At 41.5% G+C, this 22,024-nt stretch overlaps 1 protein-coding gene across 2 annotated transcripts in view; it reads right to left on the minus strand.

Annotated features, from left to right (window-relative positions):
* Positions 1-196: 196 nt before the first annotated feature.
* Positions 197-22,024, minus strand: part of LOC146966791 (E3 ubiquitin-protein ligase RNF31-like) — a 28,276-nt gene continuing 6,448 nt past the window's right edge. For both annotated transcript variants that reach the window (XM_085763682.1, XM_085763680.1), the window contains exons 11-23: positions 21,397-21,708; positions 18,822-19,007; positions 18,081-18,287; positions 14,791-14,964; positions 13,116-13,214; positions 11,431-11,520; positions 11,226-11,340; positions 7,639-7,751; positions 6,984-7,097; positions 6,437-6,485; positions 4,971-5,067; positions 2,647-2,812; positions 197-762 (exon numbers count right to left, since the gene is read on the minus strand). In XM_085763682.1, the coding sequence (XP_085619808.1) occupies positions 715-762; positions 2,647-2,812; positions 4,971-5,067; positions 6,437-6,485; positions 6,984-7,097; positions 7,639-7,751; positions 11,226-11,340; positions 11,431-11,520; positions 13,116-13,214; positions 14,791-14,964; positions 18,081-18,287; positions 18,822-19,007; positions 21,397-21,708 (1,770 nt within the window). In that variant the 3' untranslated portion in view covers positions 197-714. The remainder of the gene's footprint in view (positions 763-2,646; positions 2,813-4,970; positions 5,068-6,436; positions 6,486-6,983; positions 7,098-7,638; positions 7,752-11,225; positions 11,341-11,430; positions 11,521-13,115; positions 13,215-14,790; positions 14,965-18,080; positions 18,288-18,821; positions 19,008-21,396; positions 21,709-22,024) is intronic.

A 22,024-nucleotide genomic window follows, 5' to 3' on the forward strand; every position in this document is an offset into this window, starting at 1 on the left:
TTACGAGTGGCCGTTATAGTGACTTTCACAGGTAAAACAGGTCGGAAAAACACGAGTGGGTTGCCTGGAACGCTACAAAGTCGTAAGTCGTGACTTGAAGCTGTAATTTACGGTTCCAAAAGCCTGCCTGGAACGCAGCATTAGCCAAAACGACCGGATCGCTTACTTCTGCTTTAATGTGAAAACATAAACAAGTCCACGTTTCAAAATGATCATATTTATTCAGTTGTTGAGTTTGAGCCATCCATCCATTCATCCATCCATTAGGAAGAAAGTCTTAAAGTTTAACCCGTGAAACATTGAATTATGTGTTTATATTTTATTAATATAATCTGCCCGATATTGCAACATTAAGTATAATAAATCATCAGATTCTTGGATTCAACATCATACAAATACGTTCCTTTAAATGTTTTTACATTAAATCACATGGAATTCCTTCTATAGAAACATTTCTCTTCAAACTCCATTTCACTTTTTGATCTATGAAGAATATATACTCTATATATTTTTTTATCTGTGAGAAGAGTTGAGACGGATACAAAGGACACAAATCAAACACAGCTGCTTCATATGGCCAACACACACACACATTCATGTTTCTCCTGTGGTTTGGCTTGGCCATGGTTTTGAGGTGAGTCAGAAGTGTTGTCACTTATTGAGAACTCTGCTGTTTTTTCCTGAGGCCACTAATGATGAGAGTTTCAGTGATCTTTATTTAGTACGGGGAACCTTCTCTCCAAGAGGAACCTCCATCAGTTTCTGTCAAGAGAAAAAAAACAACAACAAAAAAAAACAACACATCAGGCTTTTTGTAAAGCATAACTGATCGCGTTTATGAGAAGCGCAATAAGGGGAAACCAGTTTTTCTAGATTCAGTTTGAACATGCTGTACAGATGAAGTTAATGTGTGCTGCAGTTAATTGTGATGCAGGGAGCGTTATACTCCATATAATGTTCTGTACAGGGGAACTCCCTTTCAGTCACCTTTCATGCAGACACAATGGTTGACTGAAATAACTCTGCAAAAACATTTTTTGTTTTTTTGTGTGTTAAACATCTGCTTTATTTGCAGACACAGGGGAGAAGCGATGCAGCTGCTCAGCCAAATCTGAAGCCTGGAGATTGTGGTGACAACAGTTTGAGAAATTTTTAAGCCTCAAACTTTATGTAAGAAGTAACTGTGACTAATGAAAATAGGCTGATAATGAGTGATGCAGAGAGAGGTGTTTGGTCTCTGCTCAGTAAGTAGGTTAAAGGTCCACATGTTGCAACACTGTCTGCAGATGCAGAAGATATGCTGATAATTACTCTGTGGGCAGGATGGCAGATTATAAACAGTCATCGGGGCATAAGGCTGGAAATAAAGCTTCTGTTTCAAATGGTAGAGGCACTGGTGATAAGAGTGAAACAAGAATGCATCCAGTAGGTCTACATGGGATACGGTGAGGATTTTCATGAAAGAAATCTGAGGGTTTTGCCATAAAAGATGCCACTTGTGATCATTGTATCAGGTTCAGCTCCTGGGTGCTGGCACTGGTTTGTCTTATCTAAGGAAATAAACTCTGTTGCTCTGAACTCTGCCCATGCCCTTTTTTTGACCTGGACTCAGCTTGCATCTGTCTGGATTCAGTCTTGCTTAAAGGGGTAGTTCAACATTTTGGCAAATTGGCTCATTGCCATAATCCCTATAGTCATAGCAGTAGGTTCGTTACCTTTAATTGTCAGTGCAACCTATTTTTAGAGCTGCTCAGAGCTACGCTACGGAGGCTAATGGGATTTCTTGGTTTCCCTCATCAAACTCATCAAATACACAATCCAACAACTCCAAAACGCTCTGGTGAGCAAGTTGTGACCTGCACATTCACCACGCTATGAGATAATAATGAAATGTTATGGGATGGAGTTGTTTTTGAGGCAAATGCAGAGACTGCTTGCCGAAAAACTCATCGCATCAGCGGTTTTGCATGAATTTACCTCGAAAACAACTCTGTCTTGTGACGTTCTGTTATTATCTCATAGCGTGGTGAATGTGCAGGTCACAACTTGTCCACCAGAGCGTTTTGGAGTTGTTGGATTGTGTATTTGATGAGTTTGATGAGGGAAACCAAGAAATCCCATTAGCCTCCGTAGCGTAGCTCTGAGCAGCTCACGTCTCTGCTCCGCCGTTTTAAAAATAGCTTGCACCAACATTAAAGGTAACGAACCTACTCCTAAAACTATAGGAATTATGGCAATGGGATCAATTTGCCAAAATGTTGAACTAGCCCTGTAAGTATTTGAATGTAACTTTCATAAATTTGATAAATTCATTCAAACTTCCCTGTCATAAAAGGCGTGTAATCACATTTCCATATTTACTGTTCCTAATGCTTCCTAATGCACATGCAACTACATTGGTATCAGCATGTACGTATAGAAGCCAATAACTCACAAAAGATTAAAGTAATGGAAAGCTACCGCGACTTTTATCACTATTTATCACCAGTGTCACTATTGCACATGATTTGCTGACCAGAGAGCACAGTGAAGGTTACTGGTGTAAGGTTTAGTTACAAAACGTCATGACATCTCCAGCAGAGAGTTACAGGTCAGAAGCTGGTGCAGTAGGGCTCTGAGTGAACCGTGTGTGTGTGTGTGTGTTACCTTCTGCAGTCGGGCATGATACCCGTTGTCCTCCTCGTTCTCTCCTCTCTGCGTGTCCACCTGGTATCGCTCACAGGCTCGGATCAGCTCGGCGCCGTCGTAGAGCAGAGCCGGGTCCAGAGAGTGATCATTTATCAGACTGACCAGGTACTCCCTGTAGTGCTTGCTGCAAAAAAACATATACACATACATTTGTTAAAAATCTCACCTGAGAGAGTATCTTTATGAGAGAGATTTACAGAATATACACTACAAAACACACATTCAGGATTGTTTCTTTTAATCAGATACATTAAATGTGGAAGATTTTTGTTCTACACCTCCTCCTGAGGGAAACGTCTGGCTCTGTTAACTTTTAATTGTGACATTGTGTTCACAAGCTGATCTCTCACTGTGTCTGTCAGCCGTTTGTTGCATCATGCTGAATGAGAATAACCACAGTGAACCACATTAAAATCACTGTGAAGCTCTGTAAAGCTGAGGAGGAGCTGTAGAGTCATCTGATGGCTCTGTTAGTTCCTCACTTCCAGAAAAACATTTCACACTTTAACAGTATAATAATAATAATAAAGAGTTTAAATGTGCAGCATTTCTTTCCTGAGAAAAGCACACGTTCCTTTTCTATGGTTTCTCAATTCTAATCTGGACCCATCCACCCGGGGGTGGGTCAGAGCTGCAGCAACATTTTCCAGCTCTTCCTGGGAAATGCCCAGGACCTCCTACCAGCTGGAAGAGCTCCAACACAGGATGCTCTGACTACCCAGACACCAGAGCCCTCTCAACTATGACACATTTTAGACCTCATGATTTTACACACTTTAATGAAAACAGGCCAAAATGTCATTTTATATCAACATATAAAAATGTAATGGGGACTTATTAAAGGGATAGTTCAACATTTTGGCAAATTGGCCCATTGCCATAATCGGAGTTGTTGGATTGTGTATTTGATGAGTTTGATGAGGGAAACCAAGAAATCCCATTAGCCTCCATAGCGTAGCTCTGAGCAGCTTGCGGCTCTGCTCCGCCGTTCTAAAAATAGCTTGCACCGACAATTAAAGTTAACGAACCTACTCCTAACACTATAGGGATTATGGCAATGGGCCAATTTGCCAAAATGTTGAACAATCCCTTTAAGTATTTGAATGCAACTTTCATAAACTTGATAAATTCATTCAAACTTTCCTGTCATAAAAGGTGTGTAATCACATTTCCATATTTACTACACATTCCTTCATTAAAGGACAATTCCGGTCGAATTCAACTCGGGGGTGTATTTTCATATCATTTTAGGTCTAAAAGAAGGAATCTGAAGATTTTCAGTTTAATCGCTCCTGTTTTGCGGTAGCTGCGTCTGTCCCTGCATCGCCACGGCAGCAATGAATGGGAGTGGATGTAAGTTCCGCTGTTTAGGCTGTTTACAGCCCTCAAAGCCGCAATTTTTTTCCACAGACAGCGTCAGATGGCTACTCAAACATGCACCGAGAAGTTTATTTACTTCAAGCAAGCCGACATGTTTGTAAAACTAGATCTAATTCAAAGTCTCCCGGAGTCTCGCGCGAGACCCAGTTGCCGTGCGCGGTGTGTTCAGGAGCAGTGGGAAAAGCTACCGTTGTGTCATAAACACAGGAATATCAACTCTGTACTTGCTTCAAGTAATAAAAACTTCTCGGCGCATCTTTGAGTAGCCATCTGACGCTGTCTGTGGAAAAAAATGTACACTTCAAGCAAGTAAAGAGTTGATATTCCTGTGTTTATGACACAAACGGTAGCTCCTACTGCGCCTGAATACACCAGCACTGCAACTTCGGGCTCGCGCGAGACTCCGGGAGACTTTGAATTAGATCGACTTTTACAAACATGTCGGCTTGCTTGAAGTAAATAAACTTCTCGGTGCATGTTTGAGTAGCCATCTGACGCTGTCTGTGGAAAAAAATTGCGGCTTTGAGGGCTGGAAACAGCCTAAACAGCGGAACTTACATCCACTCCCATTCATTGCTGCCGTGGCGATGCAGGGACAGACGCAGCTACCGCAAAACAGGAGCAATTAAACTGAAAATCTTCAGATTCATTCTTTTAGACCTAAAATGATATGAAAATACACCCCCGTGTTGAATTCGACCGGAATTGTCCTTTAAAGAGCCATGTTAGTGTTTTGAGACACTCTCAAACACATAATATTCAACTGGCCCCTTGTGAATCTTGAGCTCAAATGACCTCGGTCTGAGCAGCTGCTCACAGACTCAGAGCAGAGTGCAGCTGTTGTGTCTGTCACTCGCAGGCCGATCACAGACACAGCAGCAGCCATGTTCAGAGACACTCACTCGCAGAGTCCCGCGCTTCCCGGCTGGGTTTGACCGCCGCAGGGTGAATCGATCTGGTGATCACCTTCATCCTTCTGCTCCATCACACCACAAGCGTCTGGTTCAAAGAGGAGAGAATGAAGTCAATCGTGGAGTTAAGAACATGGCGCTTTGCATCAATAGATGAATTAAAAGCTGATAGTATATTGATGAGGACAACTCAGGAAACAATGAGGGTTAGGAATGGCTTATAAGTCGGTTATACCACGGCATCACATCACTGAGTAAGGACACTAAACACTACATGAAACAACGATGGAGAAAATATCTGGATATTGAAATAACTGAAGACTCGTGGCTGCATATCTGGAGAATAGAATCACCTTCAGCCAAATCCCAGTCCCAGACCTGGAGAGATGTCTGATGGAAAAAGTTGATTTGTTTCTTTTTCATCACTCCCAAACAGAAGTCTAAACAAACTGGCCCTCAAATATGCTGCAGAAGGGAATGTGAAGTACTTATGGCTAAACATGTGCAGTTGTGCATATCCACTGGGCTTTATCCCTCTATCCAACCTCAATCTATCTGGACGGATGAAACAACAATCACCTATTGCACACTCGCATTCCTCAGAAGTTAGGATGACACCTAACTCCAAAATCTTTCCTAACAACAGCCACAACAAAATACTGGTTTCAGAAAAACTGAAAAAAAGATTGTAAAATGTGCTTTTCCAGAGCAGAGAGGGATTCATTTCTGTTTCAGTAAAAACTGTCTTAGTTTTAGTCTTGACCATAGACTGTAAAAAGAATGGACGTAGCGTCCGTGACGTCACCCATTGGTTTTGGGGAGTCGTTTTTGTGACTCAAATATGGCGGCCTGAACAGCGCCATGTTGGATTGGCCGGCCGAGAACCCGCCCACTGGCCTCGAAGCAGCCTGTCCACGGAGCTGCTCGGACCTGTCACTCAACGTTTCCGCGCCCTAATTGGCCAGAATTTTAACCTAATAACAGTAAAACTGTGGAGTTAAAAAAAAATTCACCCCCCTCAGAGTGTGTGCGGGGGTAGAAACTATCGATTGAGACGAAGAAACGTTCTGACACCAGGCTTTTAACATGTTTACTGAGGATGTAAAGTCGGTGATTTTAACATGGGGGTCTATGGGGAATGCTCCCTTCTGACACCAGCCCCCAGAGGAATTCGAGGGGATTGCAGTTTTTTGAACGCGGAAGTGAGCTTCACTTCTCAAACCGACAACTGCCCCCTTGGTCTTGACCAATAAAGACACCTCTCACATCAGTCAGACAGATTCCAGACTGCAACTTCATTAAGTTTAAAAACTCATCACAGTTTTGTTTCAATTCCAGGTTTTCCAAGATATGTTTTAACTTTATAAAGCATATAATTGAATTTAGTTTGTTTTACTTCCTGTACATAATGGAGGTAAACAGATTGTTTGTAGCTGGTGAATAAAAAGCTGTTTTACCAGTTTGAGATCCATCTGAAGGGTCTATGTTGAACTCCACGCCGTTCCTCTGAGGGGAGAAATGGATATATTTACATTCAAGGTTTGTGACAGGAAGCAACAGCAAGATGTGAGGTCACTAATGGACATAAAGGCTGCTGTTGGAATCAAACTAATGATCCTGTGATTAAATATTAGTTAATTCTTAAAAACGTGACCGGGACTTGGATAAGTAACAGAAAATAGGTGACAATAAACAGTTTATTTAAGGTCCACATACTAATTTTACATAGTATGAGAGGTCTAAAAATAGTGTCCAACAATCACATTAAAAAAATGGAAATTAAATGTAAAAGTTTTTATTACCTATACAGTTATTTTGAGGACCTGCAGAGATCCTGCTGATGTGCTCCAATGTTCTGATACAAGCAATATGAATATGCAACCACAGGCTCAGGGGAATGATAGTGGGACTTTTCCCCTATTTTCTAACATTCTGTGTTTGAATGAATCACGTAATAGTAACTGCAGCCAGAGGAATGACTGCCACCCTGAACAGCACACTGACCTGGAGCAGCGCCTGCAGCCTGGCAGGCTCCCAGTCCCTTAAATAGAAGAGACAGTCGCGAGGGTGGTGGGCATGTAGTCCAGGTATCGTGCAAAGAGGTGTTTTACAACCTGTCTGTGACACAAAGCAAAAATGAATACAAAAGAAATTCAAGAGGTTGTGGTCGGGTCATTGTTTTAACTGACATCTAAAATCTGTCTACTTCTGTAAAATGATTAAAAGCTAATTAAAAATGTGTGTTATTTGCAGAATTTACATTGAATAACAGAAGAATCACAGTTCCCGTTAATATCGCTCAGGGAGAGCTATGACAGCAGTAATTCTCAATCTGGTTTAGATCTGATCAGACCAAACAAACTGCTCCTCTGAGGATTAATTAAAAGACGATCCACATCTATCATCTCAACCTAGACAGGTTTTGTGCCTGTTTTCAAGTCCCAGGTGTAACCATCTGTTTCTTCAACTTCTGGGGTTTACAAGAGAATTTATTATAAGCTTTCGCTTATCTCTCAATGAGGCAGGGTTGCTGAATGCATGAATCAACAGTGCCTTTCTTTCCACAGAAAGAGCGAGCGGTGTAATTAAACCAAGCATGATATGATGTTGAAACACTGGTGTTGTGATTCACAGTGATTCGTTGTTAAGTGGCTCTCACCTTGTGGTAGGGGTTGTTGCAGCCGCTGCAGAACTGGTACCTGCACTGGGAGCAGCTGAAGTGCATGCAGCCGCCTTTGGTCAGATCGTACTGGAACCTGCAGTGAGGACAAGCTGCAAAAAGACACCACATCCTGGTGAATTTCCTTATTCCACGTATTGTTTAAAGAGATGTGTTTCTTTGTTTAGAAGGCCACATGAGCCAGGACGGCCGAGCTGGAGAGAATGAGTCAGCGGTGTTGGTTGAGAAGCTCCTCTTCCACCGGGAGACTGAAACACTATCTAATGTTGTTCAACTACGAAACAACTAAATCCTATTCCCTCTCTCCACCACACTGAAAGACAATGGTTGACAATGGTATATCTAACACAATGGTTCACAATATCCTGCACAACAGCATCACACTCCTCGTTATGCGTCTCTAAATGATCAGAAAACCCAAAGACAATCTGTTCACTCTCAAAGACCGGCATTACATTAGAAGCTGGAACTGAGAATCTATATCATATAATTACATTGTTTGTTGTTTCATTATTATTGATGCATAACCTATATGCAAATATCATTGTAATGTTGCACTTGTCCAGATAGCTGCTCTGTATAACTGTAATTGTCAATAAAGGAGCATAGATTATAGATGAGAGATGATACTGTGGTTGATGCATTTTAAGATGAAGATCACATTATTAACTCTTTGACTGCCAAAGACGAGATAACTCGTCTTAGCGTTTTTTTAATGGCAACGCCATGTTGAATGTCTTGCCCTACTCCTCTGTGAAGATCAGACTTGTATCATCAAAATAAAGTGCAGAAAAACACATTTGGATTGAGAGATATGAAAACTATAGCGTGTTTTTCCCCCCTCACGGAGCGGTGCGGGTGTCTGACTGCAGCGGCGCCGCTCCGTGACACTCTGGCCGCCGGTGAGAGCTTAGGGGGCGGCGGCGGGGCTCATGGCGGCTCGGCAGCTCCGTGCAGCTCCGTGCAGCTCCGTGATACAAAGCACAAACGTTAGTAACAACAACCCCGTCGATCGCTCGTCGTTAGTCATCAAGAGCGTTTGGAAAGTCGCCAGATTTTGCGAGAAATCACTCAGATAGCAGCTTGAAAATCCCCGATCTAGTGTGGATGAGGAACGGACGGCGCCGGCGAACGTGACGAGGAGAGAGCTACGGTGTCTGTCTGTTGTGAGCGCACATGTCTGTGGCTGTGGGTTCAGGGGGCGTCAGCCAGAGCTGCTGTGTGTGTGTGTGTGTGTGTGTGTGTGTGTGTGTGTGTGTGTGTGTGTGTGTGTAGATGTGTGTGAGACAGAGAGAGTGAGTGAGACCGCTGCCTGCTGACCAGAGGAAGCTGGATCTGATCTAAAGCGCCGTGTTTCGGCTACAAAAACCTGTCGAACTGATCCGCGCGCGCACACACACACACACACACACACACACACACACACACACACACACACACGCACACGCGCACACGCACACACGCACACACGCACACGCACACACGCACACGCACACACGCACACGCACACGCACACACGCACACGCACACACGCACACGCACACACGCACACGCACACACACACACACACACGCACACACACACGCACGCACACGTATGCACACGTCACGTACGCACACACACTAAAAAAAAGAAAATAAAAAGTTGTAACTCAAAGAAAAGAAGGAAAAAAGGCTGCAGTAGTGTGTGTCAGTAGCTAAATATTTTGTCTATTGTCATCAAAAGTCATTTGTCAGTGTTGATTTAGTTGTTGTTTACAAGAGAACAACTGTACAGATGTTGAGGCATCACTAAAGCAAAATATAAAGGAGCCAATTGTACAAGAGAACAACTGTACAGATGTTGAGGCATCACTAAAGCAAAATATAAAGGAGCCAATTGTACTGGTTCACCTGAAAATGACAGCCGACACAAAAACCTCTTTTTCTCAAGATTTTGGTGCCAAAATGGCATTTTGGGCTAAAGTAACCTATATTCAACCGCCAATTTCACAAGACTGGAACAAGATAGAAACAAACAGTTTTTTTTTCTGGAAACTAGAGACCCTCATCTTTCCTTTGATGGGTTGAATGTGTATGTAGTAACAGTACATAATATATGGTGGGTCTACGGAAATCAGTCAAAAAGCTGGAAAATGCCTGGCAAGCTGGAGGAAGCTGCTGTGAGAATGGCTGGCAGTCAAAGAGTTAAAGTAATCAGCAGATAAATCATCAATAATAAAAAATAGTCATTAATTACATGACTGGGGGTAAGAGTTAGTTATAGATATCAATTAATATTGTTTAGTAAATATGAAAGGAGGATGAAAGCCACAGGACATGTCTGTTCTGATGATACAAGTCAGTGGACCTGTAATGTGTGTTTCTCTTCTGTAATACACATTCTACATCTCGGAGACAATGTCTTCACCTGGCTTCCTTCACCTTTTAAATGGGGCAGAGCTCCGTGGGAAACGGTAGGGGAGACCCAACCTGAGGGGGAACCGGGATCTGACACACACACTGGAGGGAGAAACAGGTCCATGGAGCTGTGCCACGGATTGTGTACGGAAAAACAAGCATGTTGCACCGAATGCACACCGCTACGGCGCCATGTTGGGTTGTGAGCGCACATGACGCGCATTTAAATTGAAAGTAATAGGTGTGTGCACGCAAAAGACGCTACGTCTGAACACATGCTTTAATAAATATAACACCATACCGCCTTGACCCTTTTCATGTCACGCACCCCCTGGCGGCAGCTTGTGCACCACAGTTTGGGAATCCTTGCTCTAGTACAATAGTTTGGAATTTCCTAAAATTGTACCCAAGCACAGACATTCTTTGGACTGAAACAAATAATTTAAAGGGATATTTCAACATTTTGGCAAATTCGTCTATTGCCATAATCCCCATAGTTTTAGGAGTAGGTTCATTACCTTTAATTGTCTGTGCAAGCTGTTTTGAGATCGGCTGGGCAGAGAGGCGAGCTGGTATTTCTACGTTTCCCTCATCAAATTAAATACACAATCCAGCAACTCCAAAACACTCTTGTGGACAAGTTGTGACCTGCACATTCGCCACGCTATGAAATAATAACGTATAATTATGTGATTTGGAGTTGTTGGATTGTGTATTTGATGAGTTTGATGAGGGAGCGCATGCAGAGATCACATCTGCCCAGCTTATCTCAAAATAGCTTGCACCGACAATTAAAGGTAATGAACCTACTCCTAAAACTATAGGGATCATGGCAATAGGTGAGTTTGCCAAAATGTTGAAATATCCCTTAAAGTCAGAGTGATTTAAAACCAGCATCAGAGAGAGGGAGGCAACACACTGCTTATCTTTGTGGGAGTCAAAGAAAGAGCTTTTGAAGATGTGTAACATAGAAACGCACCAAAAGAGAAAGCAAACACGGCGGCCTCCAAAGAAGTAGGTCAACCCAGAGACAACAATCAATTAGGAAACAGCAGAACCAAACAGTGTGGTGGGTGAGGCTCACTGACATACTGTATAAACAGGGAAAAGCAATGACATGGAACTAGTACACTGGTTTAATAAGGTAAAGCTTGTGGCGGGCCTCACTGATGCCGTTGTCTCTTAGGTAGCCAGCCAGGCCCTGCCTCTGGTACTCCGGGTCGTTGTCCCTCTTCCACTGCTGGAACTGCTCACAGGACAGATCCTGGTGCTGAGGCTCCCACTGAGGCCAGAGAGGGAGAGAACAGTTCATTGTTTTATGTCAGTGCTCAATGCTGCAGGAGAGGTGGTCACACACTGTAACAATACTCACAGGTTTCTTGCACTGAGCGCAAAAACTTCTCTGGCATGACAGGCAGGTGACCTTCAGCTGGTCTCCATCATTGATAAACCCAAAGGTGCACTAATCAAGACAAATGGAGACATATTGATTACTTCATGTAAACATGCATCACATGCACCACATGCACAGTACACATCCCTGAGTGATTTTGTGGTTTTCATGTCTATATAAAAAACAAATCATGCACAAGTACTGGTATATAAAAAGACTTACAATAGTTGTAGGTATGAACCCATTTACAGAAGATAAAAAAACATTAGAAAAAAATGTTAAACTTTAAATCACTATTAATAAAGACAAATTTCTTAAAGGGATACTTCACCCAAAATTGACAATTCACCAATTTTCTACTCGCCATCATGCCAAGGAGGGGTTTGGAGAACTTTCAGAGTCATCAAAGCGCTTTTGGAGTTACAGGGGGGGTCTGGCTGGCAACAGATTTTCATCTAATGGCGGCGGATAGAGTTCACTTTTGAATCGTCCAAAACACACACTATGAAACATCCAAATACCTCCATACTGCTCGTCTGTACTGACCCAAGTGTCCTGAAGCTGCGACATGAAAAAAATTAATGTGATCTCTGTTTTTAGCCTTGTTGTCGTAGTAGCTCCCAGAGGCTGCGCGAGATGTGCGAGATTTGCTGCGAGATGTTCTTCCGTGTTTACATCATACATCCAATGGTTTACAATGACGAACTAACATCTCGCAGCAAATCTCGCGCATGCGCACAAACATCAACAGAGCCACTGGGAGCTACTACTACAACAAGGCTAAAAACAGAGATCAAGTTCATTTTTTCCGAACAACTTTTTCATGTCGCAGCTTCAGGACACTTGGGTCAGTACAGACGAGCAGTATGGAGGTATTTGGATGTTTCATAGTTTGTGTTTTGGATGATTCAAAAGTGAGCACTATCCGCCGCCATTATATGAAAATCCGTTGCCAGCCGGACCGCCCCTGGAACTCCAAAAGTATTTTGATAACTCTGAAAGTTCTCCAAACCCTTCCTTGGCATGATGGTGAGTATCCCTTTAAAGGTAAATAAATCATAGGCTTAAACTTCACACTTCAGGTTTTAATAATATGTAATAATTAGAAGCTGTTTCACCACATATTATTTGAAAGAACTTGCTATGAACACAATGTGTTGTGCTGGGGGAGGATTTCCCTCAACCTGGCAACCCAACATTTCCCCTTATCATAACTTATAACTGATCAGCAGATTTAGTTACAGGTAATTCATGTCTAATACAAGGTGCAAAGGGCCCTCTGTTACCACCAGCAGTAAAACAGAGTAGAGTTACTGTGGAAATGATAAAACATAAAATGTTTTATGTTGTTTCCATTGGTACAACGCAAAATCAGATGCAATTAAGGACAAAGAAAACTTTTTGACGCCACTTTAACTGGACAAACTGTGAAAACATTGAGCAAACGCTAGAAAAAATCTTGAGATGACAAGAGGAGGATTCAGTTGAGGAAGTCAGTGAACTCACACTGAACTGTGGCAGCCTAGCTGAGTTTAAACAAGACTGAATGGTGAGTATGAAGATCTCATTATCCAAATTACACAGAGAGGAAATCAGATCGTGAGAGCTGATAGAGCAACAGGGAAGAACGAGAGGCAGGATTTTTGATGTTGGGAGGAACTCACATGACAGCACCAGAGGAACTTTGGGTCCTTCATGAGAGCGTGCTCTGTCAGCTTTTTATGAAACAGGTCATACACGTCCGTCTCCAGGCAGTCCCGCAGCTGGAAACACAGCAAAGGAGAAAAAAAGAGGAAATTTGGCACATGACTCAGATTTTTATTTATAACATCTTGTAAACTGCTGTAGGCCACATCACCTTTGTTTTGATACCAGTCTCAAGTGATTTAAGTTGTTTTCTTTTACTCTAGTGTAACTCAGCTTCCCCTGTCTACACTGACATAAGTATGCGTGTATAATAATAAAAACAATCATCCAACATACCTCCAGTTTTTGTTCTTCCTTTAAGAAATAGTAATGTGAGAGGGTCAATGTATATTGACCCTAAATTAGGCAAAATAACTCTGCAGTTTATCTAGTACTTAAAAAAAATAAAAAAAATAAAATAATGTCTGCAAGTGTCAGTGTTCAAATTACGGGGGAGCTATGGGGAGGCGAGCTCACCTAAAAGCCAACATTGAGACATTAAGGAAGGAGCTCTGAAATACTGGTGATTGTAAGCAAGGACAGTAAAGACATGTGTATATGTCGTTGGTTGTAAGACAGAAGACAAGCAACATGAAAGTGATGTGATGTGTGAGAGAGTGGCACATACACTGGCCGTCCAAAAAAAAAGTCACCAGTTGGATTGAACTAAGCTAATAGGTAAGAGCCTCCCATTGGATAATTACTGCATGGATGATTATGTTTCAGCTATGTTTCAACTTATCTAACCCTAACTGATGCAGTCTCATTTCTTAAACAACCATGTCAGCGCCAGACACATCCTGTGGTCGTGGAGAAGATGTTTATCTGTTTCAGAAGGGTCAAATTATTGGCATCAAGCTAAATAAAACATCTCTACTGAGACTACTAGAATTAGGTTAAGAACTGTCCAACGTATTAATAAAGAGACCCCTAGGAGTTTGCTTTCGGTTATAAAAGAGTCTCATATTAATGTGGATGTATCTATGTTATCCATTTTCAATAAATATATTGTTTTGTCGTTATTTTGTTATTATTATTTAGTTGTTGGCTCGCCCAGCATTTCCCACTTTTGGTTTTGCGGACACTGCCCGGCGGGTCATGAGAATAACGCAGTTTGTGGTCAGAGCTAGGATGGTATCTGATCGTCTTCGAACCTCCGACTTTCATTCTTGATTAATGAAAACATTCTTGGCAAATGTTTTCGCTTTCGTCCATCTTGCGCCGGTCCAAGAATTTCACGGTGCGCTCTGAGGCTGAGGCACGCTTTCCAAAACTCCTCGTAGTCCCTTTAAAGACTGGACGAATTAGTGGGGAACCATCATCTTCAAGGAGGAAATGTGGTCCAATGTGACCACAGAGTCCAGGCCTTAACCCGAAGAATCTTTGAAAAATTAATGCAAGTCTGGACGGAAATAAATGTTGTGACATTGCAGAAGCTTATCAAAACGATGCCACAGCAAATACATGCCGTAATCAAAGCTAAAAGTGGTCCAATTAAATATTATGGTGTGTGACGGGCAGGTCGAGCATCCACTGGGGACAAGGCTTAATTTGACTCGCCGATTGCAACCGGTACCTAGTTGTTCGGCTCCGGGACCCCCTCTGTCCATCAGTGCCTTTGAAAAACCTCCATGTTCCTCTTTCTCAGTTCACCTGTATGTCCAGAGTGGAGAAGTAGCTGTCCAGCTGCTCCGGGTCATTGATGTCGGGCTCTGAGCAGACGGGACACACCATGTCTCTGATGTGTTTGTCTCTCACAGCGATGGTGAAGTGCTGGCTGAAACACTCCTGGCACACTGAGCACTGACAGGAGGTCAGAGACTGCATCTGAAAGACAGAGAGGAAATCAACAGCTGTTAGAAAGGTTGAGATAATATAAATAAATACTGTGTCGATGCATCATAAAGAAAATCTTTCAAGCTAATTCAGCCCTTTGATTAAACTTTGTCAAATAAACATTTCACTTCTACTTTACTACTTAAAATTTAAAAAAGTCTATCTACATAACATCTAAGGATCTTGTATCAAAACTATTAGTTTATGCACTTTATTTTAAGAATCTGCTTTTCAGTCTGATTTGTTGTTTTTTTTATGTCAGGAACTGTTTACATTCAGTCACAGCTGCTGCAACCCTAGATGAATGAATGCAAACTCAAGGTACAGCAGGTAATCAATTATTGGTTTGATAAAATCTGACAAAACATCTAATCCCAAAGATACTAAATCAAACACAAAACAGACACATGACTGATTGTTGGAGTTACTTTAAATGTCTTTAAACTCTTAAAAGAGGCTCATGTCAAACATATTTTGAATCATTATGTCCCAGAAAAGATAAATATTTAACCAAAATACTGGTGGTCACATGTAAAAGAAAAAAAAAAAAAGCAATAACAAGAAACTGGTGCAAAACTGAACCACCCACTAGGACTCGGTGGTTAGAACAAGGCTCCAGACTAAACGGTTTTTACCAGGAGCACATTTCCCCCAAACTTAAAAATTTAGGAGCTCAAGCTAAAAAATGTAGGGATCCTCAGACACATTGGCCTGCCACCTGCAATTATTCCAGATTCTTTGCCCCTTTCACGTTTCACAGTGTTTTAAAAAATTGCAAATTTACTAGTTGCACATGTGCAAGTAGATAAAAAATGTACTTGTACTGTCTGTACCAAATTTGGGGGCAAAATGCCCCCATTTTGGGGCAATCTGGAGCCCTGGGTTAGAGATCATGAGAGAGGTTTGCACCATGGAGAGAATGACCTATCAGCTTAGAATGAGAGAAAGTGTCTTTGTGAGTAAGTGGGCGAAATGGATGCAGTATGACAGTGAATGATGCTTAAGTATGTACTTTGTATTTTGATAATGGATGCCTGTAACCATCACTGTTATGTTTTGTTTTTTTTGTTCCATGTTACATTCACATCTGTCGTAATTATCTATCAATGCAATGGGATATACAATTCAAATATGTATATCTCTTTGTTTTGATGTAAAACATTTCAACAAAAATTTGAGTGACAAAAAAGAGTTAATATTGTTCCTCTCCGGTCAGAGGATTAAAACACAACAGGTGATTATCAAGTTTCTGCCACAAAGAGCGTCTGTTACAACTGAGCAGTAAGAGCTGATATAATAGCGAACATGAAGGTGTTATTAGATGTAAACCATGTGGTATATCCTCTATATTAAGAGATTTACATGGACATTTGAATGTTCTCTTTCCTCATTGTATCACCACAGTGTTGCTCCCTGTCAGATCAGGTTGCTGTGGAGCCGTCCAGGTTATGTTTTTATTTCAAAATGTCAAAAGCTTTGGGGCACGGGTTCTATTAATAGCATCAACATACTCTGTGGATTAAATGTGTAGTGTATGTGTGAATGTGCAGAAAAGACTGGTGGCTGCACCCTGGGACTGTTTTGGTTGGAGCAGGAAGGACAAGTCTCCAGCATTCAGTTTCCTTATTGTGGTGGCAACATTCCTGCCACCGTCCACAGCTGCAGCCGTTCTGGTTATTAAGAGGAAAGAATGTTTATAACTCTGACTCAGCCTTTGTACTGTTGTTGTCAGCATTTTGTGTAATTTGTGAATTTCGTGTTGATGGTTGTGGGCTTGGCCAAGCTTTATGAACAGGGTAGTTTGGCTCCTTCAGTTCATTTATTTTACATCAGAAGCAGATTTTTGTGACTCAGTCGGCGTGTTCTTTGGTTATGTTTTGTTTTTGAGCTAAGTAGTTGAAGTTATTCCCTCTCGTATTCTTCTTTAGTTATTAGTTTGCACTTTTGTTAACCTATTTACCCTTTTACTTCACAACACATTTAGTTTTATGCTGGTTCACTTTTCCACAAACTGCCCTATCAGGCCCTTGATCTGGAAAAGGAAGTGCTAAATTCCTCAGTGAAAGTGATACTGACAGTTTTACAACCCCATTATTTCAGGTCTCTACCACTAATAAAGATGAGGATATTATGAATAGGTGTGGTAACATTTTTCAGTGATTTTTAGGACTGACAAATGTTCACAAGTGTAAAAGCATATTATGAACCCATAAAACCAATGTATTTCAATAAAAAATAATCTTGAAACCATATTATATATATATATATTTACAGAATAAAACTAAATCAATGCTGCAACTACTTTTTTGAGAATCATTTGACACAAAATGACCCGAAAGTTCTTCTCCCTTTGCCTCAGAGTAGGCCTTCATGTTTACTTCCTGTTCATTTATATCAATTCAAATTCAAATTTATAGTGCACCATATGCAGTGCATGATTTTGTTTTCATCATTTTTCACGTGTTATTGTTAGTTGTGTAAAAAGGAATTCTAGTTTGTTTCAACTTAAAAGGGGAATTCAGCAGCAGTTAAATGAATCAACAGAATAATGTCTTGGTTTTCTGCATTAATTGATCATGCAATGAGATCTGATCCCATGTAAGTTAAAAAAAAAAAAAAAAGTAAATGAACTCTTGCATTCAGTAACTGGTTGAACCTCCACTGGCAGCAGCAACCTGCAGTCAGCTCCTCCAGTAGCTCCATGTTCAGGGAGAGAGAGAGAGAAGCCACAGAACTAAATAATTTCCATATTCCCATTTATAGACTGTTTATCTGTTTGACTATGGACTAGTGAATAAATCTCTTGGACTCTATAACCCCTTCAGCTTAATGCAAATCAATCATGCAAACCAAGCCGTGATCTCTTTTTTTTCTGTGAGGCCTGGTTCACATCAACAGATGCCTCATAGAAAACTCATCAATGGTGCATTCAGCATGGGAAAGACAACACAATTACTGTGTTATCTGCAAAAGTCAATTGAGTGCCACATGAAGACACTGGATTTCATTGTGAACTGGAGGGATTGTGTGGATACAACCCAGCTGCAGTGTTCATACAGCGGCCAGGCTGAAGGAAAACCTCTGGTAGTGGACTTCCATCCACTCACCTTGCTGCGGGGGAAAATAGACAGACAGATGGGACACTCGTTGTTGAGGAGACGCCTGATGAAGTCCTTGTCGTGCGACTCCTTCACGGCTTGCACGACGTCCTCCAGGGAGTAAGAGACCCCCGGCTCCTGCAGCAGCGACAGCACCAGCTCACAGCGCCCCCAGCTGGGCAGGTCGTACAAGGCCAGCAGGCGTCTGCACATCCTCTGAAGGGAAGCAGAGAAGAATGGGGGATTTATAAGAATGAATATGAATGAATGTATTTCTAACGAACGCGTCTAAAATGAAAAAAATCTAAACAAATATGTATAATCAGATCAAAATATGCAAAGGTTTGAAAAAGGAGTAGGGAATAAGTACCGGTATGCACTTTTTTAAAATTCCCACCCCTTTCTACTCATCATAGTTTATATATCTATCTATCTACTACACATATACTACACAAATATCCATATCTATATCTATATATATAGATATATAGATCCATATTAAAAAACGTATATACTACATCCATAAAAATATATAAAACATATATACTACATACTAAATATCCATATCAACTTAAAATATCCCATATCTTTAGCAATTTATTTTTATCCCTCATCTTCCATATACCTATTTAAAAATATATTTTTTTGTGTGTGTGCTAAAAAGAGAGGTGGGATAAAACAGACCTAAGACTTTCTATTCAGTACACAAGAACCAACCAGGTACGAAGTGTGCCCAGTGAAATCTGTCACCTGTTTGTCGGGGTGTTTGGGATCGATCGGTGGCTCGGGCTGGTCCGTCCAGATACGCTGGTGGAAAGGCTCCAGGAGGGGGCGCTGCAGCAGAGACAGAGCCCCTTTGACCTCCCCTCCGCTCTGCCGCAGCGCCTCCTCACACCTGGCCACGTCCCTGAAGCCCAGAGTCTGGAGCTCCCTCATCTGGACAGAGACACAGCAGGGAGGGAACAAACAGATCCAGGTTTACAGTAACCACATGATACATTGTTGTGTCAATACACTGTAATAGTAAAGCTAATTGAGCCTTTAAAAAAAAAAAAACTGGCCCGAGTAACTCATTAAACTTCAACACAGGAGCAGGATCTTTAATACTATGTGAGAGTCCAAAGATACAAATATCTGTTTGGCTGATTGCCGACATATATACCAATAATGTCCATCTGGTGTGTCATGTGCCTCAGGCTGATGCCTTTCTATATACGTTTCATTTCAGTAAAGAGGTAAGAAAAGATGGTAATGATGGTTGGTCTTTGATATGATGAAATCATTTGTTGATACCTGCAGTGAGAGGGATGAAGCGGCAGCAGACCTCTGTGGGTCTGTTCTAGTTTTATTTTCATTTTCAGAGATGAGATTAAATTACAGACTACACAGTGCATGGATCACTGAGGGCATTCCCAAATGTTTCTGTATGAACTGAACTCAGTATTTGAATCATGTAAATCATATTCTAGACACCAAAATACTGAGTGAAGTAGTGAAGTTCAGGAAGAATAAAGAAGTTCATGTCATTAAAAGTTCCAGTGGAGCAGTGGGTGGGTTTTGTAAACAGAGCTGTAATACAAACAGCCAGAACAATGTCAGGCTGCTATTGGAGTTCAGTTTCTATGTGACTTGAAACATACTGTAACCCTACATGTATGCATGTTACGATACTCTCCTGTGTAACCTGTCCTCCCTTTGACTGTGAGGACTAATGTCTTTACTGAACCCACTTATCAAACAGATCAGACCTTCCATCAAAGAAAACTTTTACAGGGAGGCTCCTGTAAAAGTTTTCTTTGTTTCTTTGTTTCTCCTCCCATTAACCAGGGTCAAAGGGGCATGTAACACTCCTACAGATCACTCCCACCACTCCACAGACCCTCTTTGTTCTGACTTATCTTTCATGGTCAGAAAACTGGATGACATTTAAGATTTGTCCTTGTTTTCTCACAGCTTCAAAAAGGCACCGGTCTCTTATTAAGACTCTGTGTCTTTATTGTTGCATAAATAGAATGAGGGAGTGCAGAGGTTCTGCTTCCTCTTGTTGCTTTCCATAACACCAGTGCAGTATTGGAGAAACACTAAATATTGCAGTTATTCACCAAGCACAGTTTTCAAACCATTCATCACTGTACTCTTTTCAAATAAAGGTGTAGAAAACTTGGAATCTATGACTGTGATAAACTTTTTTTCTTTTGGCTCTCATGTTTACTTTGGTCTTTGTCTTTTCTCATTCTTGAAGACAAAGACTCAAGAGCTTCTTTTGCAAAATGAAAGAAATATTTAGTAAAGAAATACATGTATATGTACAGGTGAATCTCAATAAATGAGAATATCATGGACCAAGTTAAATGCTCCCTCTGATCCTCTTTTTTTTAGTTACAAACTTTTGAAACTCACAGAATGCAACACTTTCCACAACACCTGTGTGATGTATGATGTAGCATTTAGACTCAATGACAGACTCTGTCATCTCATCCCAATTTCTTTACCCACTCAAGAATACAACAGGAGAGGAAAACAACTTATAAAGGGAAAGAAACGGAAACTGAAATGTACAAGTCTTAGCGTGACCGTTAAAGGACCACAGACTTGGGATGAGGTTGAGAGCACAATAAAACAGCCTGCATCTCTGTCTATTGTTAAAAAGAGATTAAAACAAAAACTGCTGTTGAAATATGTTTAATTCAAACTTGGGTCGCTGTATTTTGCTTCATGTACCTGTGCCTGATGTGTTGTTATTGTGTTTAAACTTAAAGGGATAGTTCAACATTTTGGCAAATTGGCCCATTGCCATAATCCCTATAGTCTTAGGAGCAGGTTTGTTACCTTTAATTGTCAGTGCAAGCTGTTTTTAGAATGGCGGAGCAGAGCCGTGAGCTGCTCAGAGCTACGCTACAGAGGCTAATGGGATTTCTTGGTTTTCCTCATCAAACTCATCAAATACACAATCCAACAACTCCAAAACGCTCTGGTGGACAAGTTGTGACCTGCACATTCACCACGCTATGAGATAATAACGGAGCGTTGTGAGACAGAGTTGTCTTTATTTTTTTAAATTGTAATGATTATGGCTTACATTTAATGAAAATCCAAAATTCAGAATCGCAAAAAATTATAATGGTGAACAAGTTCACTATTGTAACCTAATGGTGTTTTAGTCTGGTTCAGTAGCTCCACTGTCATGGAGAAGACTGACCTCCATCATATCCCCATTTATTGAGATGCACCTGTATATTTATGTGTGTTCATGTATATAATACGAGGTCAAAAGGCTTGAGGAACACTTCCTGTGTGTTTGTGGTTTACAGGTTGATTTTCCTACCTTCACCTGCCGGTCTCTCAGCAGCTGCTTCACGGCCTTGTCGGCGTCTCCTCCGGCGGCCAACCACGCCAGCTTGGCCTCGGCTCTGGACAGCTTCACGTCTTCCCCCGTGGCACCGCGGCCGCTCTCCTCCAGCTCCTCCCCGTCCCTCTCCACCAGGTTCAGGTGGACGGACGCCGCCATGGCGCAGATCTCATCCAGCAGGTGCGGCAGCTCTGACGTCAGCCAATCACAGGGGTTGATGCTGCTGCTGCCACACATGCAGAGGGCGGCGTACACTTCCTCCGGGCTGACCCCTCGTTTTTCTGCCTCCTGGGAGAGGGAAACAGGGTGAGGCTACGTTCAGAGACTTCATCTGGCTTTTGGAAATCCTGCTGCAGATTTTTCTGACATTAAACTGAGTAAATGATTAATGCTGCAGCTCCTCTTTTAACTAATTCTCAGTTAGACTGCTGTTTAAATATCATTTGTTTTCAACATAACAAACCTTAGGGCTTCCCATCCCATAAGCACAAATCATAACCCAGTTAGAGCTCATTTTAAAGGGATAGTTAACATTTCGACAAATTGGCCCATTGCCATAATCCCTATAGTTTTAGCAGTAGGTTCGTAATCTTTAAAGGTGTAC

This window comes from Trachurus japonicus, chromosome 20, assembly GCF_045865225.1.
Source record: "Trachurus japonicus isolate A0001 chromosome 20, Traja_1.0".
NCBI lineage: Eukaryota > Metazoa > Chordata > Actinopteri > Carangiformes > Carangidae > Trachurus > Trachurus japonicus.